Source organism: Colletotrichum fioriniae, assembly GCF_027942845.1.
Source record: "Colletotrichum fioriniae strain IMI 355084 chromosome Unknown scaffold_18, whole genome shotgun sequence".
NCBI classification, from domain to species: domain Eukaryota; kingdom Fungi; phylum Ascomycota; class Sordariomycetes; order Glomerellales; family Glomerellaceae; genus Colletotrichum; species Colletotrichum fioriniae.
The window spans coordinates 734,553-744,523 of record NW_027076854.1 but is presented as its reverse complement, the minus strand read 5'-3'; the positions used below and the strand labels follow the sequence as shown (position 1 = coordinate 744,523).

The 9,971-nt window shown below is 49.4% G+C and overlaps 1 protein-coding gene across 1 annotated transcript; it reads left to right on the top strand.

The window, feature by feature from the left end:
• Positions 1 to 2,004: 2,004 nt before the first annotated feature.
• N0V96_011691 (uncharacterized protein) lies at positions 2,005 to 3,333 on the top strand (the record flags this gene model as incomplete). Its single annotated transcript, XM_053193718.2, has 2 exons — positions 2,005 to 2,008; positions 2,333 to 3,333. 2 exons carry the CDS (start codon positions 2,005 to 2,007, stop codon positions 3,331 to 3,333), a joined length of 1,005 nt encoding a protein of 334 aa, XP_053049036.2.
• Positions 3,334 to 9,971: the final 6,638 nt, after the last annotated feature.

Here is a 9,971-nt window from a genome sequence, read left to right as displayed (position 1 = left end):
TGGAGACTGTACTATCTGGGCTGTAGTCAAGATTCAAACCTGACTTGAGACGGAATGCTATACAACTATTAGTAGAAGCTCGTATTGTTGGACATCAATGACTCACCTGGTTTTGGTGCCATTTTGATCTCGGTGCTGACCGGGTCGTAATACCAGCCGTGCATGACTTGGCAGTTCTTCAGGACTAGACCCCATTGCAACTCATCAAGTGATGACGGCGAGATACTGATATTTGAGGTTAGGTATCAGTTGTGAATCAAGTTTGATGTTAAACATGTGTGAACAGATCACTCTAACCTGGAGGTCTGTGGCGAAAATGCGTCAGCCAGTCAATTGGGATCCAGATTCATGGTGTCGTACCTCGGCCTTTTGAATTACTTTGTTGCCACCTAAAGGTGTCAAAGCTGGCTTTGAATTGTCTTCATCGAAAGACGATGAAGCGTCTTTAAACCTGAGGTTGATCGATGGCACGCTACTCTCATATGGACATGTCTCATTCTTGAGTTGTTGTTTCAGTCTGAATGTTCAAAATGAAAATTGGAAGGGCTCATACTCACAAGCAGGTTGATGTAATCGTCGAATCTGGTTGTATCAGGGAGAGGAGTTTCATCCGGCAGGCAGAAGTGGTGTTTATCTCTCAGTTGCGACCTTCGTGATGTCAGGAATAGAAGTGCAGAGTAATTCAAGAATATATTAGACTTGCATTGCGGTGATTCCATCTCTCAAATCCCAGAGTGTTTGAGAGCCTAGGTCTTGGATATGAATGATACCGCGGCTTGCACCCTTTGGAGGCGACTTCATCACTCTGAGAGCTTGGATAGCCTGAGACTTATCTTTCTTGATCTGGACGATCTTGATGATAAAATCTCCAGATTTGTAGATGTCCTGTACTGTCTGTGCGTTGTGATCCTTCTTGAGACCGTAGTAAATTCTCACATTCAACTCGGGATTTTTCGTAAGCTTCGAAACCTGCTTCACGTATTCCGAAAGAGTAAGGTCATAGTCAAGGAGCATAGACGACGGAGAACTCCATATGTCAAACTCCTTGGCCAGACCAATTGCAATCATCCCCTCTTTGATCTTAGCCATGGTGACATCGTCTATCCCAACGTTGGCGTTGGCGTTGAAGCCGCATTTCTTCAATAGTACGGCGAATCCGATGGTTCCCACAAGGCTTCCCGTCACTGGGAAAGAAGTGGCATCAGCCTTCCCCCCAAGAGATGACGTAGGTGATGCTTTGTCTATGCGTTGAAATGTCACAATCGTGCCCGAGTCAGGTGGGCCTTTTGTAGCACCGTTGAAAGTTTTGGCGTCGGGTGTCGACGGCGGGCTATTGTAAACGCTTTCCATGACAAGCAAGTGTGGTGTAGAAGTTGAAAGAAGGTGGCTAGTCAATATCATAGAGCTCCATGCCCAAGGTAACGTCGTAGTGTCTATTTTGTATCAGGGGCGCAGTCATCGTCCCAGTCAAGTACTTCCAGGCTCCAGGCTCCAGCATTGGACACTTACCATCGTTTCTATGGTCGCGTGCGTACCTGCCGGAACCACGAGTGACCCAAACCAAAAACGGCCTGGAAAGAGTTCTGGCAATCATTTGTCTCACTACGGCTCAGCCGCATGGTGTGAGAGATGAGTTGGTTTCTTGGCGTATTCAGCCTAGGTGGACGAATGCAGATTGTCTTACCCCGGACTTTTGTCACCTATCAGCCAGGCCAGTGTGACATGAGAAACATGCATCTAAAGCAGTGAAACGGACTTGCCGTGAGCATCTATATAGCTCTGTCTCGGGGCTCAAGGCATGGTTCATTCTTCAGTTGCGAAAGCATTTCCATTGATCTTCAACCTGCAACAAATCAAAAATCCAATCATGGCCGTGGGACTTCCGACAAGCGCGAAAAGCCCTGTTCAGAACAGACTGCAGGTTTTGCAGGCGCAGAACCCTCAATATCATGTCGTACTCTGGGCTTCTGATGGAGGATTTCTCAAGCTTATGCCCGGGACGCGATGGGTTCGCAAGGGTGTTGAACTTATCCAGCTCAGTAACCTTTGGAACCTCACTACTGGCACACATCATTTCGAGTACTACATTATCATTGAGGGGGGCTTTCAATACCGTAACAAGAACATGAAAGCAACCAAGTGAGTTCCAGATTTACATTGCCCGGGTCATAAGCTCCAATAGCACTACTGACTATCGATAGTTATTGGGATTACGTGGGCTCAACGGCCAGTTTTGACTTTGAGAAGCGGCAATGTGTCATGCAGCCCAAGTGAGCAAAGTAGTCTTGAACCATGGCGCGACTTTCCTCGATCTAACATGCAGGCAGAACAGATTTCTCTGCCAGATCCTGGATGAAGCACCTCCCAGACGAAATGTGCGTCAAGGATTTGAGCTTACCGGGAACTCGTTGCAGCAGTGCCTCAACCTATTGGATCAACGATGTCGCGAACATTGACGTTGAGCCGGAAATCAGGGACAAGAAGCTGAAGTCAAGGTTGCTCAGCATGCACAAGTGCCACAAAGACAGTATTCGCACTCAACTGCAAAACGGCGTTCGACTGCTCGACCTACGATGTGACGGAGAACGCAGGCTACGACACGGCCCCCTGGTTCTTGAAAAGCAACTCGACGACGTACTTGATCATGTCAGGGACTTCTTGAAAGAGAATAAGGATGAAACGGTCATGATCATGCTCAGTTTCTCATCCGCGTCCGCGACGTATGACGCCGACAAGCATTGGTCCGAGGGTTACAGCATCAATTACGACGATGTGCCGGTGAACTTCAACAAAGACTTCAAGAGGGACATGAAGAAAGAAAAGCTCTTGTACACGGGTAAAGAATGGCCTCTTCTTCGCGATGTTCGCGGAAAGGCTGTCATCTTTCGTGGGTGGGACGTGGATTCTGAAGAAGACCGATGGGGATTGGAATGCCGGTTGCCAGTTTGGGTGGCCGCGCGCAGTTCCACATCATCCATCAAGGCCGGCGATCTTGCCGCTCAGAGATGGGAAGACCTGGCAGGAGACTTCAGCAGCCGAGAATCCCTCAAATCGATCGTGCTGGCAGCTTGTCTGCATCATGATCCGACAGATGAAGCGGGTTGGGTTTCTCCATTACAGACGGCCCCCATTCTCCAGAATAAGGCAGAGGAACACCTCAAAAAATCTACGAGGAAGATGAAGCATTTGTGGGTGTATGGCGATGATATGAAGGAGAAGACGAACATGGCCATTGCAAAGTTGAACTTTTGGGGTTCAGATGACGAGGGACCCAGTCGGCCACCGCCGGTGACATTTCATTCGGCACCTACAAAATTGATCACTCCCAAGTGATGGTGGGCATTGATATCACAACAGAGATATCTTAGGGGAAGCTTGAGATTAGCTGATTAATTTGACTTCTATGATTTTCGGGTACCAAACAATCCCTGTGACCCTGCCAGTATTCATAGAGGCACGCGAAAGGTTTCCAAGATATTGTTCAGCTAAGTGCAATGAGAGAGAAAAAGTCAGTTCCCGCGGGATCGAACACACTAACTCCCCGGCAGTCCAAAAAGAAAAGGAAACGGCTTCTCCAGTGCGGGACCGGACCGATCCCGCCGCGGTATACATGGCTGATTTGAACGAAAGGTGCTCTAGGAAGCCACGTGAGACAGTGATTCTGCATGGGCTTGGAGAATGCGGTAATACATCGTGATGAAAGCCGTTTGCGGTATGGTCTAATCTTCCGGCAGCAGGGCTGAAGTGAGACGCATTCCTGTGACTCTAGGAGGTTTTCAGTGGCGTTGAACGATCTAATGAGACACGGCACAATCTCTTTGCCAGCCAATTGGGGCCGAATTGAATTGCAGATGACGGTTGGGTTAAACACACATTCTCACTTCTTAGGCGAGACCAATCTCTCGAAGAGTGATCAACCATTGCTTTAGCGTGCTCCGTTCCAACCCTTGAATCAGTGGAGATGGGATCGACAAGCCAGCTAACCTGGCGCTTTCATAGTTACTAGCTAACCGCGGGACCCCGTGGAAGTATGCAGTGAAATCAGATCTAGAACAAGTTGACAGACATATCTCTATACTAAACATATGTACCCCGCTGACGATCATTTGCTCGAGGCCTCTTTAGTCCAGCCATGTTCATCCAGTCGCTTTGTCTACCTGACCACGGCGATGTTGGGCTAACTCCATTGAATCACTGGCTTGATGACCTTTTTGAGTTTGGTTAGTTTTCGATGAAGACGAAGAAAGTGGGCGGAAGCTTAGACAACTCACCTTTCCGGCAGCCATTTCTTGTATGGCATGGTTCAACTGTGATGCTGGGTAAAACCCAGCTAACTTGTCGATGGGAAATTTGCCTTCTTGGTGCATAGAGATCAATCTGGGAATGAACTCTGCAGGAACCGCATCTCCCTCAATTACGCCAACATATTTCTTGTTCCAAATCAGGAACTCTTGCGGGTCGAGCTTGATTGCCGCTCCTGGAGGCGGTACCCCAACTTGGACAGCTGTACCTAAGGGACCGATGCAAGCAATCATGTCTTCAATGACCTTCAAGATTCCAGTGCATTCTACAGCGAATGTTGGACCCCCATTGCTAATTTTCTTGATCTCTTGGACTACATCGCTGCATTCTCTCGAGTTGATAATGTGGGTGGCTCCAAGCTCCTTTGCAAGCACAAGGCGTTCGGGAACAATATCGACGGCAATGATCTGTCCGGTTTCGAGGTAGCGTGCTGCCATCAACGCCGCAAGACCCACACTTCCGAGTCCGAAAATGATAATTGAGTCTTCCTTGCCCGGCTTGACGACGTTCATGACCGTTCCGGCGCCGGTCTGGAGTCCGCATCCGAGTGGGGCATAGACTCCCATGTGCTCGACCGCCGACGGTGGACACCTGACCACTGATTTCTCATTGACGACAGACATCTTGCAGAATGATGACTGCCCGAAGAATTGACTTCGGACAGCACGGCCATCCGAAGCTAGCCGAGCTGGTGTGCTGCGGTCGCTTACTCGTACGGAATTGATGTTGATCATTGACGATTCTGGGCAGAGCGCATAATGACCGCTCGTACAGGTCTTGCATGATCCACAGTGATTGAAGGAGAGGAGAACTGCGTCACCAATGGCTAGGTCTTTGATTTTGACGTCTCTTCCGATGTCGCGGACTACACCCGCTCCTTCGTGACCGAAAAATGGCAGGAAACTCAACGAAGGGAAGACCGCCCTGCTGTGTTACTATATCGGTATGACCTGTAATACTGTCAATGACCGACGCATGAGATGTTTCTAAGGTTATCGTTGGATTTGACATACACACTCCACTGTACTTCATCTCAACAAGAACCTCATTTGGCCGGATCTCGTCAAGAATGATCGGAACCAGCTCAAAGTCAGCGTTCAACTTATCCACCACATATGCTTCTGTCTCAATATTTTTCAACCCAAGCAGACTCGTCTGTTGGCTCAAAGAGGCTTTGTCTTCCACGTGCTCGACATGTTCAACATGCTCGGTCGAGGACTTCAGATCTTGAGTCATGCTTGGGGTCACCCCCAGCACAGGTGTTTGCTGAATAGTAGCCATCGTGTTTGGTGGATGAGGACAATAAACTGGTGAGAAACTGAATGGTGTCGTCAATTTCGAGATATAACACGGACTCGGTATTTAAGCACACTCCGAAAAGCGCCTGCGGGAATTCAACGCCCGCAGGTATGGGGATTGACATCTGCCGCATTCCCTACCCTCTCGAAACCTGATGCCGAACACACCTCGGACAGAGTTCAGCTAAGGAGCACCCCGCAAACTTGACCGGTTGGCCCGCGCAACCATCTTGGCGGAACGGTTGTTGTAGTCGGGACTTATGGACGGGGCAATCCCCGACCAGGAGCCGCTTATCTTTCCAAATGCCTACGGATAGCTCCATGCGGGGTATATGGGGGCATGAACTAGTCGTGTGGGGTGTTGAGGAGCCGTGAAGTCAATGGATGTGGTTTCGCTGGCAGAAGATGAAACTTTGGAGATCATGGGATGAGACCCCACGCTTTTTCTTTGGAGACCGAGTGAGGCAGCGCAAGACCTCTCTAGAACGCGTTTGTGTTAGGACGAACAGCAATTCCTTGCGTCTTCCCATTCGGAAGCTGAGCTCGGAAGTGACATCAAGAGTGGGTTCTGGAAACCTGACTCGGTGAGTTTGACACATGCTTAGTCGTTGCTGCAATGATACTGTAATAAGGTGTTGGAGGTGTTACTCTTACTCCCTAGAACCCAGCAACCGGCTTGAAGCCTTGACGACCTAGCACCAGTAAGCTTTGTGTCTTGATCTATGGATGTAGGAGTGGTAAAACTCGTGCTCTAATGGATGAACACCTGCATCAACAATATGAGTCAACTCTATACCCCGTAAACTGCATTCGCTAAGCAATAAGTGCTAGGACATATGCCAACTCTCTGGTGGCCATGCGACTTAAGCATTGCGACGCTTGCGTTATCTAGGTGTCGCTCAGATCTCTCTTCGATTGATTCAGGGTGGCGTTCCCAGGAACTTCATTTCCTCACTGACTTCAGGGAAACGGCGCATAATGGCCCCGAGTACTTGACACAAAGTGAAGATTTCTCAAGAGGCTCTGGAGTAAATGACTCTCAAGTGCGAAGTCGTGGGCTACTGTAACCGACCTGGAAAGATTGAGTTGTGACATCTACAGTTGCTCGTGGACTTTGTTGCTGAAGCTCACGGACAAAATCTTATGACAGCGAGCGGATGTCACATGCATTCAACATGGAGGGTGTGCTGGGCAGTCGCATCCTGCACTTGTCACCGAGATCCGAACAAGACAACATGCATATATCAAATCGCTGTCCACGTTGTTGGTACTAACCTGATCAATTCGAAAAAGAAAGACAACGGAAAATCAATTGTATAACCGAGCCGTGGAGGGTTTCGCCGGACCGTGCCGCGGCGGTACACGGAATTCGTTGCCCGGCGTGCTAATCCCCGCACCTCCCCGCCTTATTATGATGCAATGTGCTTTGTCGCGGTCTCAGTATAAACGCTATGCGCTGTACAACCTCTATGGCTATTTAAGTGAGGGGTTACAATTGTGACATATTAGAAATGAATTGATATTTGGCAAAAATCAACAAACGATCTTGATCAACTACCCCAAGAATTGTATCCGTATCTGAACATCTGAGAAGAAGAAGAAGCAATCAACATGAGTGATACCAAGGCAGGATCGAGACTAGCTGGAAAGGTCGTCATCATCACAGGTAGAAGAATCTCCACTTTCGATCGTGTTCTGGGCTCTCTGATACTCGCTAGGCGGAGGACATGGCTTCGGTGAGGGCATCGCCAATAAATTTGCGCAAGAAGGAGCCAAAGTTCTCATTACCGACATCAATGAGAGCGACGGGCAAAGAGTAGCGCAAAGCGCACCCGGTTCGATTTCCTTTTTCAAAGCAGACGTCACAAGTGCCGAGGACTGGGAGAAGTTGATGGATGCCGCACAATCGCGCTACGGACGAATCGACTGTCTCGTGAATAACGCCGGCACGACTTATAGGAACAAGGTAAGAATTACCGCACATCTGTCTTGGGACCTAAGCAGTTATGACTTGTAAGGGATGAAACACTGACTACCTACTACCATAGCCTACGGTTGAGGTAACGGAGAGCGAGTTCGACAGGGTCTTTAACGTCAACGTAAAGGGCATCTTCCTCGGCACCGCGGCGTTCATGCCGAGAGTCATCAAGCAAGGGGAAGGCGGCGTGATGCTCAACATCTCCTCGATTGGAGCTCTGCGCCCCCGGCCAGGCCTTGTGTGGTACAATGCCTCCAAGGGAGCCGTCTGCAACGTAAGTGGAGGGTGACTGATATAGGTAAACGGCACTTGGCTAATCAGAATGTAGGCAACCAAGGGACTGGCGGCCGAGTATGGTGCCCATAAGATTCGTGTGAATTCCATCTGCCCTCTTTTGACTGGAACTGGCCTGTAAGTTGAAATCCTACGAGCCATCTGGCTGTTGCTCATCCACATGCGCAGATTCGAATCCTTCATTGGTATGAAGGACACGCCGGAGAATCGTCAAAAGTTCATCGGAAACGTCCCCTTGCAAAGATTAGGCGAGATTGAAGATGTAGTAGATGCCTCTGTATTCCTGGTTTCGGACGAGAGCAAGTTTATCACTGGTGTCAACTTGGAGGTCGATGGTGGTAGAGCTATTTGAATGAACATGAATTTAGGCTGTTTTGGCTACAATATTTCACAACTGCAAAAAGCTCATGGGTTAACAATTACAGAATTCAAGAGCAAGTCCTCGTGAATCTGTCAGCTTTCTCAGCCAGCTCAAATAATTCTAATACGGCACAGTACGTTTGAGTTGTACGGCAGGGCATAACTCTGAACCTTCTCAGCATATTCTGAAGTCGTTAGATCCGGCTTATTGTACCCCCATCCCCTATGCATCCTAAGCGGATCATTCGCCCGGTCCCAGCTAGGGTTCTTCTTGCGCAAGACGGCAAAACCTATGCGTCTGAATTCTGATCCTTTGAGCATGCGCTTGAGCACCAAACAGCCCCTGTCTGACTCTGATTCCGAGAGTGTCTCCACGATTGGCGCGCAAAACACTTCGTCTCCAATTTGCAGACTGTCATCGTCCAAGCTGCAGTCAGCTAGACATACATGAACATCTGTACCGTCTTCGACATAATCCAGTGTCCAAGCTACATCGCCAGCCGTGCTGAAGCTATCATCCCCTTGAGGCTTGGTGCCGATCCTCGCAGAAATAAGCAATACATCGAGGTCGACGAAGCCCCCTATCACCTCACCAAACGGATCATCCGTTATCGGCTGACAAGTGGCTTCGTACGCGGTGCATACCGGCCGCGGTGTAGCACCGTCTCCGTACATGACAGGGTTCGTAGAAAGCGATACCCGTGGCCACCAGAAGCGGCACTGTGCGTCATTAACAATATCAAGCGAAGCCCAGGACCAGGAGGGCGCACGGGCTGTCACAGGTCTTTGACCTATCCCAAGCTTCATCGGGTATGTGCCGGCTTTTGCAGTGTTGAACCACAACAGGCAATGAGGAAGAGACGCTTTCCATAAGCCCGCCAGGTAAGTATCGCGCGTTAGTTGGTGATAGAGCTGTGCCAACCCGGAGAGAGCAGGTAACTTGTCCTCATCTCTTGCCAGGTGTCTCATCGTGTACTGTCGAAGTATGCCTGCCCACCACTCCTCAGTTTCTGCAGCATTCTGGGGCGGCAATGCACGTCGAGCCAACTCCTCGCGCCAATGAGCCGCCCCCGTATTATGCTGACATTCGCAGATGTAGGTTTGCTTGCACTTCCAAGAGATATCAAAAGGCCCGAATTCTAGAATTCGACAAGGAAGCAGATACTCCTGGAACGTCCAGCCTCTCGTCTCCAGATCTGTGGGTCGTGTGAAATGCGAAGTCCTTTCTCGGATGCGTAGAATCGCCTCGTTGCCATTGGCATCACTAATCTTGATTTGATGGCTTTCGTAACGCTTGGGCGAGAAAATTCCGCTAATCATGCTTGTTGAGACGCTTGCATATATGGTAAAGTAGGAGTTCCGATAGATGCGCGCCATGGCTGAGTTCTCGGCTGCGAAATCCGCACTCGTTACTCGCTTTTGTTCGTCTGACATGCCTGGATAGTCCTGCAAGATGCATAGCGTATCAATCCACAGATATTCCACACTTAAGCGTCGACAGATGACGATGGCATCTTGGAATGTCTTTGGAATGTCGCCCCATTCGATTCCTTCCATGTGCATATGTATATTTCCAGTCGTGCTTGTTAGACGTGAGAATTTTGCGTCGCCCCAACGGTGACTTAGGCAGACGTATGGCCCCTGAAAACCAGTGGCCTTGGCAGTCTCGACGAGTCGAACTTGGTTATCCCGAAGATCAAGGAGTCTGCGTGGGTAGAATGAGCCACGATCCTTCCCGC